The following is a 12,578-nucleotide window of genomic DNA, read 5'->3' as shown; positions in this document are numbered from 1 at the left end:
TAACATTACACCAGCAGCATTACAGAGTTGCATGTTTCTATCACAGCATCAACCAGTGCCATCTTCCTACACCTCGAGGATAGTTTGACGCGTACTGCGGTTATGTTCTAACTGGCAATACAAGTGTCTGCCAGCCTGATGTTGGCCTAAAAGATGAACGTAATGAAATCTGCCATGGCGAGAATGATAGAACAGCTGTGGACGTACAGACCATTATCGGGATTTTGTTGATAACGGAAAAAAGAGAAAGGCAGCAATTGTAAGACAGCAAAAGCTTGACATGTAATGCTAACATACAGGACGGAGTTGGTACTGCACAGGTAGACGCCTAATCACAGTCATACTGCTATATATTCCTAGTGAATGGAGGCAGCGCTGGAGCTCCAATACCTCATTTAGCTTCCATTGCAATACCATGAACCACCCATCATCAAACACAAGTACTTATATACAGGAGCGCAACAAAGCCAACGCCAACACGATACCCATTGTTGTGTTTCATTCCCATCATGTCATCATACCAATTTGATCTTTCCCATCGCCAAACTTTCAGTTGTGCTTCATACCCATCTTGTCAAAGCTCTTCGAGATACCCCGGCCAGTCTTCTGTGCTGCCTGTTCAAGATGAAGTTTGTGCTCAACCTTCTGAACAGTGCGGGCTACCGGGGGCGAGATCCGCTGGACACCACGCTCAACTGGAGACTTGAACATGGTGATGTTGCGCTCCCATTTGGGCGCCCACTTGGTGGTCTGGCGAGCAACACGCTCCTCGGCGCCAGGGATGATCATGTAGAAAGGTGCGAAGGCGCTGAGGCCACCTGCCCCCATGCAGAAGACCTCAGTCCGAGTGGCAGCGGGGATGCGGACGGGCATTTTGAGAGATGGTTCGAGGGGAAATAGATCGTATGGGGACTTCGTTGCAAGAGACAGGAAATCTTTAACCGGTGTTGACGTTAGCACAATGGAAATCCTGGAACCGATGTGATTTCGTTGCTGCGACGTGATGGGGTACACCCCTAGGGAAGAAGCAAGGACATAGTGGGCTCATCAGGCAAAACAGGTGACGATGATGCCTGGTGATGAAAGAGAGGAAGGAACACATACCCTTCTCGTCTATACCAAAACTGTTATGACCGCGGTGAACCCAGGATAGGTAGATGGACAGAGATGCACCACCAAAGGAACTCGTTCTCTAGATGCAGATGTTGATGGACTGACGTCTACACGCGGTGGAACAAAGAACAGGAGATGTTACACACAAACAAAGAGCGGGAAGAGCTTGGGGAAGGTAAGGTCAAGATGAAGTGGGAGGGACGGGAAACCCCCTTTATGGCTGGGTTGGCGACCCTGTCCCGGGTGTGCTCAGCTGGCATACACTTCCCATGATCCAGCCAGCAGGAACGTAATCCCTCCTCGAGGGCAACCGCCACATCTCCTTCGAGGAGCTTGGAGCAATGGCCACCACGACCTGCCCAGGCATACTCAAAAGCCCAACCAGGAAGGAAGGGGATGTACCAGCCAAGGCCAATCAAGCGGCGCGTTGACAGGAGCGGAAAGACCACCCACAGACATGCCTGGTAGAAAGCGGGGTAAGAGACTGCAGCAATATCCATGCACCAGTCATGGACTTCATTGGACGTCACTTTGGACTCACTCTTGCCAGCCGTCAACCATGTCGTCTCACTTTACGGACTGACATGGCGCCACAAGACACTTGAAATGCGGGGAAGGAAAGGATGATCAGGCTTGTCTCTCAGGCCCTGCTCAGCTTGTTTCTCTTTGACGGAGCCTCCAATGTTGGAGAAGGATTTATAATTGTTAGAGGGTCAAAAACAAAACCCGAAGATGTTTTTGATATCTAACTTGATATTGTTTCCCCCTTGGTTGTGTGCTAGCGTTGTCAATTGAGGGTCGGTGGAGTCACCTTGGTCTGACTGCTCCACATTCCCCAGACTTTCCCCAGAAAACAACGGCGCCAAGTGGGTCATGTGTGGAGTTCACGATCTTCGACGGCGTCTTCATTTGACGTCTCTTGCCATTGCTTGACCGCGATCGAAAACCTTATTTTGATGTAATTCATCTGATTGCAAGAAAGAATTTTGTAGCGCTCATACACACAGAAACTCCGGAGATCAAGTCCGGGCCACCGGGTGCTTTGAATTATAATCAACATCCAGCCTTCAGGCCTGGGGCAACCCTCAGGCACATGTTGGTCACATGGGCAGCCCCTAGACCTGCCGTAAGCGGTTCTCGCGTCCCAGAACCGTGATGGACAACGCAAAAGCCCTTGCTACGCTCGATGCAATTGACTTCTTTCAGTTTTGAATCCATATTGTAAAAGGAGTTCGTATGTAGAGATCATTCTCTGCGTGTACTGCCCAGTGAGGAGTGGAACTGATCACCAAGCCTCAGGTTAACGTCCAAACTCTGTCTTGGCACCTCCCATCGCATCGGAAGCCAAGGCTTGCGATGTTGAAACTCTGCTGCTCTTCAAACGTATCACTTGATACTTCTTCATATCTCACAATACGGCTGGGCTTGCCAAAATATGGGGGAGTCCACTTTTCCAGACATCTCTTTCTTGATAGCATTGAGAGACCATTCATAAACTGACATTGAGCACATACCTAAAGTTTTCAACAAAGCAGCCCAGTCAAAACGGCGTGAGTAGATAATTGAATTACATCCTTTCTTTCCGAGCTGGATACAGCAAATCTACATAAACTTATCGAAGCTTTAGTTTCTACAAGTAATCGATTCTACATCCCGAACGTCAACAAAAGAGCAATTGGGAGTGGAATTCCTTAGGATCCAACCTTTCCAGATTCTTGCAGACCGATTGCAAAATTCATGGCCTGAAAGGACGAGACGAAGTACACTCGCCATACCAAACAAAACACTGCAGAGATCATCAACTCAAAACTGGCAGTAACTTGGAGTCAATCCCGCTTAACCAATTGCGCATACAAACGGAGAGTACCTCTCTCAGCTATCTTCAAGGTCTTGTAGACGCCGATACTCCTGTATAACCCTAACCCTTTCAAAAACTGGTCTCTAAACACTTGGCGACCGATAAGATAACAATTTTCACCACACCCCACATTTTTTTTCCTGCAGCGGAGGGTGGGCAAAAGAAGGCGGTCAATTTTTTCGGCCTGCTGCAAGTTGAACCTTCAGCGCCAGGTGGAGAGAAGAGAGTGCAGTCCTGTCACCCTCTTTTCGCAAAACAACCACCACCCTAGCTTCCCTTTTTTTCCACGTCTTCAAAGGGGCGCATATACACACTCCAAGATGCGCGTCGATAACTGTTTCTTCTGCGGTAGGCCCGCGTGGCCTAGCAAGGGTATCACCTTTATGCGCAACGATGGTTTGTCCTCCCCTCTTGATCTCTTGCACCTGGCTGGTGTGTGTTCCCATTGTCGCTGATCATTGCTCGTTGCGAATTTCGCAGGCAAATCCTTCCGCTTCTGCCGCTCAAAATGTCATAAGAACTTCAAGATGAAGCGTAACCCCCGCAAGCTCAAGTGGACAAAGGCCTATCGCAAGAACGCCGGCAAGGAGATGACTGTCGACAGCACTCTGCAGTTTGCCGCCCGCCGCAATGTGCCCGTCCGCTACGACCGCGAGCTCTTCGCCAAGACCCTCAAGGCCATGGAGCGCATCAGCGAAATCAAGGCCCGCCGCGAGAGAATCTTCTACAAGAAACGCATGGCCGGCAAGAGGGCGCGCGAGGTTGCCGCGGCCAGGAAGCTGGTGGCTGACAACGAGCACTTGCTTCCCAGACTCAGGGGCAGTGAGAAGAGGAGGTTGGCTGAGTTGGCTGGTGAGAGGGGTGTCGATGTTGAGGAGCTGGAGAGAGAGGAGCTCGCCGCCAAGGCTTCCGGGAAGAAGAGCAAGGCTTTCGGTGGTGAGGTGAAGAGATTGAGGGTCAGGACTGACGGTGGCGTGGAGGAAATTACCGAGTCTTTCGGCGGTGTTGTGGGCGAGGATGACGACGAGGACGACGGATTCGAGGACGAGGATGATGAGATGGATACCGACTGAGCGGCTCGATCTCTCAGCCGTGATCCGGAACTGGCTCCCGTCTCAGCACCCTTCATGTCCTTTACCGGTAGCTGGGTGGCGTTAAGGAAGGGTTAGACCCGTCATTTCTCGTCACTTTCCCTTTTGACGATCGTCCTGTCATGGGAGGAGAAAAAAGATACCCGAGCTAGGCTCAGAGCCAATGAGTACGACGTCTATCAGCAGCTAATCAGGGAGGTTGGGAACATGTGTGCTTCGTCCAATGGGACGTTGAACATGGGCCACCAGGAACAATCTGTGTGGACCAAGATATGATTCTCAAAGGGAACGGGCATACATGCATGAACACTGTTTTTTTTTTCTGCGGGTTTGGCGAATTCGGCGTTACAACTAAGAAAGGGGAGCTGTGTTCAGAAAAAAAGTTTATTTACTAGAATGTATCTCCAGAGTGTTGTAGACATCTTCATGGGCAGCCGGCAAATACCTTTATTGTGCTTTGAGAACAACGGCTCTGTAACCCCCTCTACCTGCCCACAAAAGAAGATTGACATGGACTTTGAGCGAGTGATGAATCGAGTGTGTCTTGAACGTGTTATTCCACTTGTTCCGGCTACCCAAACTCCTAAAGATATGTCATTACGTAGATTTAACCAAGTATGTGAAACGCTTTGGTGCGTGAAAGCCACCCATGACCCCCCGCTATGCTTCCCTAGTCTAACCTTCACACAAAAGCAAGCAAAACAGAGGTTGCGCGGTATATTCGTGTGCGGAATGACCATGGCTCTCTCCCGACCCATTCATCCCCCTTCGTGTACGTCTAGACCCTCACATTTTGAATCTGTCTAGCAACTACACCCGTCTTGCTGTGGTGTAGTTGTGCTCTTAACATCGATCATTTGGGAGCTGGCCTGCGCAGAAGCAGCAGCCGACCCGTCAGCCCCTTCCATCCCGGGCAGAGCCTGCGCAATCTTTTTGAAGAGGTTCTTGACGTTGTGACCCGCCTTGGCACTGGTCTCGACAAACATGAGGTTGTTCTTGCGCGCTTCCTCCTCACCCTGGGCGGTGGTAACCTCACGCTTGTCGTTGAGATCCGTCTTGTTGCCTACCAGCACAATGATGACGTCGTTGCCTCGCTCTGCGCGGACGTCGTCGATCCATTTCCGGGTATTTTGGAAGGATTTGGCATCTGGTGTCGGGGTCAGCAAGAAAGAAAAGGAGAGTAAGAAGGTTTAGCAGAGAAACGTACTTGATATATCGTAGACCACTACTGCAACGCTCGAGTCACGGATATATGAGGGGATCAAGCTGCGGAAACGTTCTTGGCCTGCCGTGTCCCAAAGCTGAAGCCGTACTGTCCTGTCTTCAAGATACATTGTCTGTTCCATCCTGTTAGCCAATGCCACAGGCCAGAAAGCCAACAGCGGAATTAACGTACCTTGGAGAGGAAGTCAATGCCAATGGTGGCCTGGTACATGTTATCGAACGAGTCGTACATGAACCGTGTGATGAGAGATGTCTTGCCGACTAATATAACGATTTAGTATCTGTCCCTGGTTCCGTCTTTGGTTTGTACGTGTTTCCATACCGCTTTGCTCGCCCAAAAATACCAGCCTGTGGAATACGTGGTTAGCCACCTCGTGCTGTATTCCGCGCGCGCCGAAGAGCACCAGCAACATACTTGAATTTCTTCAGCGGGTTGTTGTAGGACCCGCCCGCTCCTGTTTGCGCCATGGTTTTAATATTATTTGGTGTAGAGAATCGAAATGTATCGTCTCGGCGGTGGTGGCCGTCGTTGAGGGAGGGAGGGGTGTATTCGTTAAAAGGGGTGCTCGTGGAGTCGTCGTTAACCGTCGTCAAATCAGTGGCCAGGCTGACCAGGAACCCAAGAAGCGCGGCGTGGTTCGGCTCAACAGCTTTCGGATGGTTGTATCGGTATTGTCTAGGAGTGAACAAGTGTCCTCGAAAATTATACTCGGTACGGAGTAAGGTTCAAAAACTGGGAGGTCTAAGTTCCCTTTGTGATGGGAATTCGGTTCAGCTCGAATCCACAACGCCCAGTCTCTCAACTCTCCTCAACAGACCCGATTGCGGCTACGGTGAAAGGGGGGCGTGTCCATGCGTGCGTGCATGCCACCAGCCAGGCGACGCCCGCTGTTTTTCGCAAGCCACGCCTGGCCGTTCCAGCGCTCTTGGCGGCCGTCATGAGCAAGCAGCCAGAAACATCAGGCCTGAACCTCGGATTGGGTGCTGGCCAGGTCACCCTCGCCTGACACCTGGTGCATGATACTTTATGCGCCACGTGCAGGGGTTCTTATCTTATCAGTCACGAACACCCGCTGAAATTTTGAAAACCCGAACCCCACTTTGTATCTCTGGCAGGGTGCTTTGGGCCAGACTCGCAGTCGACGAAAACACCAAAAAAAGTTGCTTGAAAGCAACGACTGGTTCGACCGACAGCAACCACAGCCACAGTCCAAGATGCCTGTTCTTAAGGCCCCCTCGGGCAATACCAATGCCCCATCGCAGTACAAACAACCATCCAGGAAGGGCAAGAAGGCGTGGCGCAAGAATGTCGACGTTACCGACATCACGAAGGGCCTTGACCAGCTGAATACTCAAAAGATTATTGGGTATGACTTGATTATATGCCTGCTTTTTGAATGTGCGATTGTGGTTGCTAACCAATTGTGCTTTTGCAGTGGAGTAATTGCGGAAAAGGATTCTGCCGATCTGTTCGTTCTCGACGTCAAGGGCGATGCCTCTATCACCAAGAAGTTCCCCAAGATCAAGAAGGGCCTCAAGTCAGATGAGATTCTTGCGGCTCGGTCAGCAGTACCGGCTGTGCCTATGCGCAAGCGCCCCGCTCACGACAAGACCACAGATGGTGTTCTTCCAGTCAAAAGGCAGCGCAAGGAGTATGTCAGCGGCAAGGAGCTCAGCAGATTAAAGAGGGTGGCAGATGGGCAACACGACTCAACGGTTGACATCGTCGATGCCGCATTTGACCCTTGGGCCGACGAGCCAAAGCCAGAGCCAGAGAAGGCCGTCGAGCTGGCTTTCCTGCCCGAGAAAGAGAAACCCAAGAAGCCCAAGACCCTCGAACAACAATCCATCTCACTCTCTGCCAACGGCAAACCGATCCCTGCTGTCTATGTACCGAAGGGTGGCGCCAGTTACAACCCCGACTTCACCGAGTATCGAGAACGGTTGATCGAGGAAAGCGAGAAGGCTGTGGAGGCCGAGAAGAAGCGTCTTGCCGAATTAGAAGCGGAAAGGATTAAACTTGAGGCCGCCGCTCGATCAGCCGCCGAGGCTGAAGCTGCCGAGGCAAGGGCGGATCTTTCAGAGTGGGAGGACGATTCTGCTTGGGAAGGATTCGAGAGTGCGGGAGAGGAGCTCAGTGTCAAGGCCAAGCGGCCAAGACGCAAAACACAGGCTGAGAGAAACAGAATCAAGAGAAGAAAGGAGGAAGAACGGAGGCAGAAACACGAGGCGGCCATGAAGGCAAAGAATGCCCAGGCCGAGCGGATCAAGCAAATTGCGTTGGAGGTGGCAGAGAAGGAAAGGCAGTTGGCCCTTGAAAAGGCCGAGTTCAGTGATGCGGAGGAGATTGGTGATGACGAGAAGCTGCGGAGGAAACAGTTTGGCCGGTACAGGCTGCCGGAGAAGGACTTGGAGCTTGTGCTTCCAGACGAGCTTCAGGATTCGTTGAGACTCCTGAAGCCAGAAGGCAACCTGCTCAAGGACAGGTACAGGAGCATGTTGGTTCGGGGCAAAATGGAGGCTCGGAGAAAGATTCCCTACAAGAGGCTGGCCAAGACCAAGATCACAGAGAAGTGGACGTACAAGGACTTCCAGCTCCCAGCCTAAGAAGGTGGGCATTGTGGTTGCTAGTTGGTGTGAATACATAATGCAGCATTGCCTGCTGGTTTCTTGTTCTTGTGGATCAAATTGTTCTTGTGAACCAAATTCGCCTGCTAATCAATTTGCGCCCTGATCATACGTACCGTATCTCCAACTGGCTGCCCTCAAACATAACAGGAGAATTTCTATACATGTCTATACCTCGAGTCTACAAAACGGTGAGAGCTTCCGAGGCAATTTCCCATCAAGTGCCAGTTGGTAAATCAATCAGCACGCTGACGCAGCTGAAAACGCTTTTCCTACCCCCCCGAACGTTGGGCACTTGGGATGTCTACGAAGTCTCATAAATGTTTGCTTGAAACCTTACCATGAAACATGTCTTGTGACGGGTCAAATATACACTGGGGGTCGGGGGGGGTTGGGGAAAAAAAAAAAAAAAAAAGGACTGCGTTGTTTTAGAGTTTATGTGTATCAAGAAGCATATCGTCTCCTTTGCGATTTGCCTATGTGTTGTGTTAGTAGTGTTTGAAATATTTGGACGCGCTGAATGATGAAATTGGATGAAGTTCGATTAGATAAGCTCCTGGTGGTAGGCTCACTCCACCCCGCCAATCGGCATATGCGCCTTGCCTCTGTGGCCCTGCAGGTTGCTGCAAGGCAACGCAAGAATTCGTCGCGGGTGTGAAGTGACAGAGCAATCCCATTCTTAGCTGGGCCTCTTTTTCTCAACAACCAACACTTCTCGGTATTTTCTTCCAGGGTGTGAATGCGGCCAGCCCTCTTTTTCGGCACGCGCTCAGGTGTTTCTGCCAACAGATTCAATGAACAGAGCTTGGTTACACCAGCAAGACTCACAATCAGCTACCAAACATTAGCTTCCCGTTCACCTCTTCAACACACTCATTCCACTTTATTTACCAAATATCATAATCACCCATTCCCCTTCAAAGCCTTGAATCTACCAGGCAAAAAGTTCAACAATCACCTCTTCTTTCTACGTACGACCGCCCAGCGATTTTCCACAACCGTGTCATCATCACTACCATCACCACCACATCCATCTACCGTCAACCCCACCATCGCCACGATGAACGGTTCCAACCTGACCCCGTCAGTTCGCACCAAGCGCAAAGAGCCACCCCATGCACTGGATGCCCGCCACCCCAAGCATCATCGCGCCAATGGGGATCTGGATACTTCGGGCGGCGAGAACACCCCCGACAGACCCGACGACAGCTTCATCGAGCCCGAATACGAAGAGCCTGACGACAAGCTGGCTGCCCTCCTCCCAGCTGGTCCTGATACCGCCGAATGGCAAGAAACCATCCAGCGGGTGGTACGAAATGTCGTCTCAATCCGCTTTTGCCAGACATGTAGCTTCGATACAGACCCCGCCTTGACCAGCGAGGCCACGGGGTTCGTGGTAGATGCGGAGAGAGGGTCAGTTATTACGCTTGGGTGTAAACGTGTGAATATGTGCTGATTTCCACACTCATCATAGGTACATCTTGACAAATCGTCACGTTGTTGGGTCAGGACCCTTCTGGGGTTACTGCGTGTTTGATAACCACGAGGAGGTTGACGCCTACCCCGTGTATCGCGATCCGGTCCACGACTTCGGCATCCTGAAATTCGACCCCAAAGCCATCAAATACATGCCTGTTGAGGCCCTCCAGCTTCGGCCAGATCTGGCAAAGGTGGGCATTGAGATTAGAGTGGTCGGCAACGATGCTGGAGAAAAGCTCAGTATCCTCTCGGGTGTGATCAGCAGATTGGACCGGAATGCTCCCGAATATGGCGAAGGGTACAGCGATTTCAACACATGCTACTACCAGGCTAGCGCCGCAGCCAGCGGCGGTTCTTCGGGCAGTCCCGTGGTAGACATCGATGGATATGCCGTGGCGCTTCAAGCTGGAGGGAGAAGCGACGGTGCTTCCACAGACTACTTCCTCCCATTAGACCGCCCTCTCCGCGCGCTCAAGTGTCTGCAAGAAGGAAATCCCATCACCCGCGGAGATATCCAAACTCAGTTCGTTCTTAAGCCGTTCGACGAATGCCGGAGATTGGGCCTGACCCCTGAGTGGGAGGCTCAAGTCCGCGAAAAGTTCCCCAAGGAGACCAACATGTTGGTTGCCGAAATTATTCTCCCTGGGGGTCCCTCGCACAAGAAGATCGAGGAAGGCGATGTGCTGATCAAAGTCAACGGTGAAATGCTGACTCAGTTCATTCGCCTGGATGATATTCTGGACTCCAGTGTTGGAGGTACTGTCAAGCTTTTGGTGCTGCGTGGCGGCGATGAGGTCGAAGTCGAGGTGGAGGTCGGTGATCTGCATAAGATTACGCCTGATCGATTCGTCTCGGTTGCGGGCGGTAGCTTTCACGAGTTGTCGTACCAGCAAGCCCGTCTGTACGGTGTGGCCTGCAAGGGTGTCTACGTCTGCGAGGCCGGTGGTTCTTGGCGCTTTGAGAGCTCTGAATGCGGGTGGCTAATCCAGACTGTGGACCATAAGAAGACACCCGACCTCGATACCTTCATTGACGTTTTGAAGGGGATTCCGGATAAGTCTAGGGTTGTTGTCACATATAAACATCTGCGAGATCTGCACACTTTGAACACCACCATTATCTTCGTCGACCGCCACTGGGCCAAGAAGATGAAGCTGGCAGTCAGAAACGACAAGACTGGACTTTGGGACTTCACCAACCTCGCGGACCCCCTTCCCCCAATCCCTCCGGTTCCCACCAAGGCCAGATTCATTCAGCTGGAGCACACATCTCACCCTGCCGTGGCAGATCTCGTTAGAAGCTTTGTTCATGTTCAATGCACTCTTCCGGTCAAGCTGGACGGCTTCCCGAAGAACCGGAAGTGGGGAATGGGCCTGGTCGTGGATGCAGAGAAGGGCCTCGTGGTGATCTCCAGAGCCATCGTTCCGTACGATCTCTGCGATATCAGCATCACTATCGCCGATTCCATTGTGGTGGAGGGCAAAGTGGTCTTTCTCCACCCTCTGCAAAACTACGCCATCATTCAGTATGATCCTAAGCTGGTTGAAGCGCCGGTTCTTAGCGCCAAACTGGGTAACGAGCAGATCAGCCAAGGTGCCTCAACTTACTTCATCGGCTACAACAGAATCGGCCGAATCGTTCACGCGGCCACCACGGTCACCGAGAGTTTTGCTGTGACGATTCCGGCAAACTCCGGGGCGCCCCGTTATCGTGCTGTCAATTTCGACGCTATCACTGTCGACACCAGTCTCAGTGGACAGTGCGGCAGCGGAGTCTTGGTTGCGCAGGACGGTACCGTTCAGGCCCTGTGGTTGACATATCTGGGAGAGCGTTCTCATTCGACCCACAGAGATGAGGAGTACCATCTCGGCCTTGCCACTCCTACTCTGCTGCCCGTCCTCAAGCAGATTCAGGATGGCATCGTCCCCAAGCTGCGCATGTTGCCAGTCGAGCTCCGCGCTGTCCAGATGCTTCAGGCGCGCCTAATGGGTGTCTCTGAGGAATGGATCGAGAAGGTCTCTGTGGCCAATACTGCCCATCACCAGCTCTTCATGGTCACCAAGTGCACCTGTGAGCGTGTGGAGGAGAAAGAGGCCCCGGCTCTGCTTGAGGGCGACATAATTTTGACCCTGAACGGCAGTATGATCACCAGAATATCTGATCTCGATGTCATGTACGCCAACGAGTTTCTGGATGCCGTGATTGTGCGTGAGCGTCAGGAGTTGAAGTTGAAACTACCCACCGTCGCGGCTGATGACGTCGAGACGCACCGGGCAATCTCCTTTTGCGGTGCCATCATTCATAGACCACACCATGCCGTCAGACAACAAATCAGCGAACTATTCAGCGAGGTCTATGTCTCTGCCCGGACTCGTGGATCCCCGGCGTATCAGTATGGGTTGGCGCCGACCAACTTCATTACACATGTCAACAACAAGCCGACTCCGGACCTGGAGAGCTTCTTGGCTGCGGTTGTTAGGATTCCCGACAATACCTGTAAGTTTATTTCTAGTACGCACCGCCCTTCTTACCACATTCTGACAAGTTTCGCAGATTTCCGCATGAGGGCAGTGACGTTTGATAGTGTGCCGTGGATGGTTACCATGAAGAAGAACGAGCATTATTTCCCCACAGTGGAGCTCATCAAGGACCCTGAGGAGGAGACTGGGTGGCGGAGAGTCACCTACGAAGGCGGCGGCAAGGTGGTTCAAGGTGAAGGGGAGGATGGGGTTGTTCCCGTTCCTGGGGATGCTGCAGATATGGACGTTGACGTGGACGTGTAAAGCACGGATGATGATATAGCTGAATGAATCTGTGTCGGGGGCCGGTCAGAGGGTTCCAAGTTTACAGCTTTCCTCCTTTTTTTTCTTGCAATCAGCTGCTTCCGAATAATTTTATTTGGGTCGATGGGTTAAGCAAGGCGGCTGCTTGTGACAAGGAAAGCGTACAAAGGGCCAGCCAATTTCAACCGATACTGTCTGTGGCTTGGGATTAAATACTCATAGGGGTGTGTTTTTCAGCTGGTGTATCTCCCTATATAACTGTTGGTGATAGCCATGATAACCATACAGTGGCCAAGAGCGCCCAATCTATATTAGAACCGAAGTCCCGTCTCCCCATGAGAACTCTGCACATGAAGCTTTTGAGGATTCCACATAAGATGCATTTTGAAAGATAAAATCTTT

At 51.7% G+C, this 12,578-nt stretch overlaps 5 protein-coding genes across 5 annotated transcripts; 3 read left to right on the top strand and 2 right to left on the bottom strand.

Annotated features, from left to right (window-relative positions):
• Positions 1-549: 549 nt before the first annotated feature.
• On the bottom strand, positions 550-873 carry QC763_124280 (uncharacterized protein; the record flags this gene model as incomplete). Its single annotated transcript, XM_062908993.1, has 1 exon — positions 550-873. One exon carries the CDS (start codon positions 871-873, stop codon positions 550-552), a length of 324 nt encoding a protein of 107 aa, XP_062772173.1.
• A 1,766-nt stretch (positions 874-2,639) lies between these two features.
• Positions 2,640-4,473, top strand: RLP24 (ATPase-activating ribosome biosynthesis protein). The gene is made up of 2 exons (XM_062908992.1): positions 2,640-3,367; positions 3,452-4,473. Exons 1-2 carry the CDS (start codon positions 3,292-3,294, stop codon positions 4,042-4,044), a joined length of 669 nt encoding a protein of 222 aa, XP_062772172.1. The 5' UTR covers positions 2,640-3,291; the 3' UTR covers positions 4,045-4,473.
• Positions 4,474-4,629: 156 nt separating this feature from the next.
• ryh1 (GTPase Ryh1) lies at positions 4,630-6,327 on the bottom strand. Its single transcript, XM_062908991.1, has 5 exons — positions 5,702-6,327; positions 5,609-5,634; positions 5,459-5,547; positions 5,270-5,399; positions 4,630-5,209 (listed from the first exon to the last, which is right to left on the bottom strand). The coding sequence occupies exons 1-5, from the start codon at positions 5,752-5,754 to the stop codon at positions 4,866-4,868; spliced, it is 642 nt and encodes a 213-aa protein (XP_062772171.1). The 5' UTR covers positions 5,755-6,327; the 3' UTR covers positions 4,630-4,865.
• On the top strand, positions 5,701-8,024 carry QC763_124250 (uncharacterized protein). The gene is made up of 2 exons (XM_062908990.1): positions 5,701-6,653; positions 6,723-8,024. The coding sequence occupies exons 1-2, from the start codon at positions 6,502-6,504 to the stop codon at positions 7,891-7,893; spliced, it is 1,323 nt and encodes a 440-aa protein (XP_062772170.1). The 5' UTR covers positions 5,701-6,501; the 3' UTR covers positions 7,894-8,024.
• A 428-nt stretch (positions 8,025-8,452) lies between these two features.
• QC763_124240 (uncharacterized protein) lies at positions 8,453-12,514 on the top strand. The gene is made up of 3 exons (XM_062908989.1): positions 8,453-9,327; positions 9,389-11,889; positions 11,947-12,514. Exons 1-3 carry the CDS (start codon positions 8,654-8,656, stop codon positions 12,174-12,176), a joined length of 3,405 nt encoding a protein of 1,134 aa, XP_062772169.1. The 5' UTR covers positions 8,453-8,653; the 3' UTR covers positions 12,177-12,514.
• Positions 12,515-12,578: the final 64 nt, after the last annotated feature.

Source organism: Podospora pseudopauciseta, chromosome 1, assembly GCF_035222475.1.
Source record: "Podospora pseudopauciseta strain CBS 411.78 chromosome 1, whole genome shotgun sequence".
Taxonomy (NCBI): domain Eukaryota; kingdom Fungi; phylum Ascomycota; class Sordariomycetes; order Sordariales; family Podosporaceae; genus Podospora; species Podospora pseudopauciseta.
The sequence above is the reverse complement of the archived record's forward strand: the minus strand, read 5'-3'. Positions and strand labels throughout refer to the sequence as shown.

Coding starts and splice junctions, on each gene's coding strand:
- QC763_124240 (XM_062908989.1), top strand. CDS start 8,654: ATGCGGCCAGCCCTCTTTTTCGGCACGCGCTCAGGTGTTTCTGCCAAC. Junction 9,328..9,388: donor GTGGTAGATGCGGAGAGAGG/GTCAGTTATTAC, acceptor CACTCATCATAG/GTACATCTTGACAAATCGTC. Junction 11,890..11,946: donor TAGGATTCCCGACAATACCT/GTAAGTTTATTT, acceptor CAAGTTTCGCAG/ATTTCCGCATGAGGGCAGTG.
- ryh1 (XM_062908991.1), bottom strand. CDS start 5,754: ATGGCGCAAACAGGAGCGGGCGGGTCCTACAACAACCCGCTGAAGAAA. Junction 5,548..5,608: donor ATTTTTGGGCGAGCAAAGCG/GTATGGAAACAC, acceptor TCGTTATATTAG/TCGGCAAGACATCTCTCATC. Junction 5,210..5,269: donor AGTGGTCTACGATATATCAA/GTACGTTTCTCT, acceptor CCCCGACACCAG/ATGCCAAATCCTTCCAAAAT.
- RLP24 (XM_062908992.1), top strand. CDS start 3,292: ATGCGCGTCGATAACTGTTTCTTCTGCGGTAGGCCCGCGTGGCCTAGC. Junction 3,368..3,451: donor CACCTTTATGCGCAACGATG/GTTTGTCCTCCC, acceptor CGAATTTCGCAG/GCAAATCCTTCCGCTTCTGC.
- QC763_124250 (XM_062908990.1), top strand. CDS start 6,502: ATGCCTGTTCTTAAGGCCCCCTCGGGCAATACCAATGCCCCATCGCAG. Junction 6,654..6,722: donor AATACTCAAAAGATTATTGG/GTATGACTTGAT, acceptor GTGCTTTTGCAG/TGGAGTAATTGCGGAAAAGG.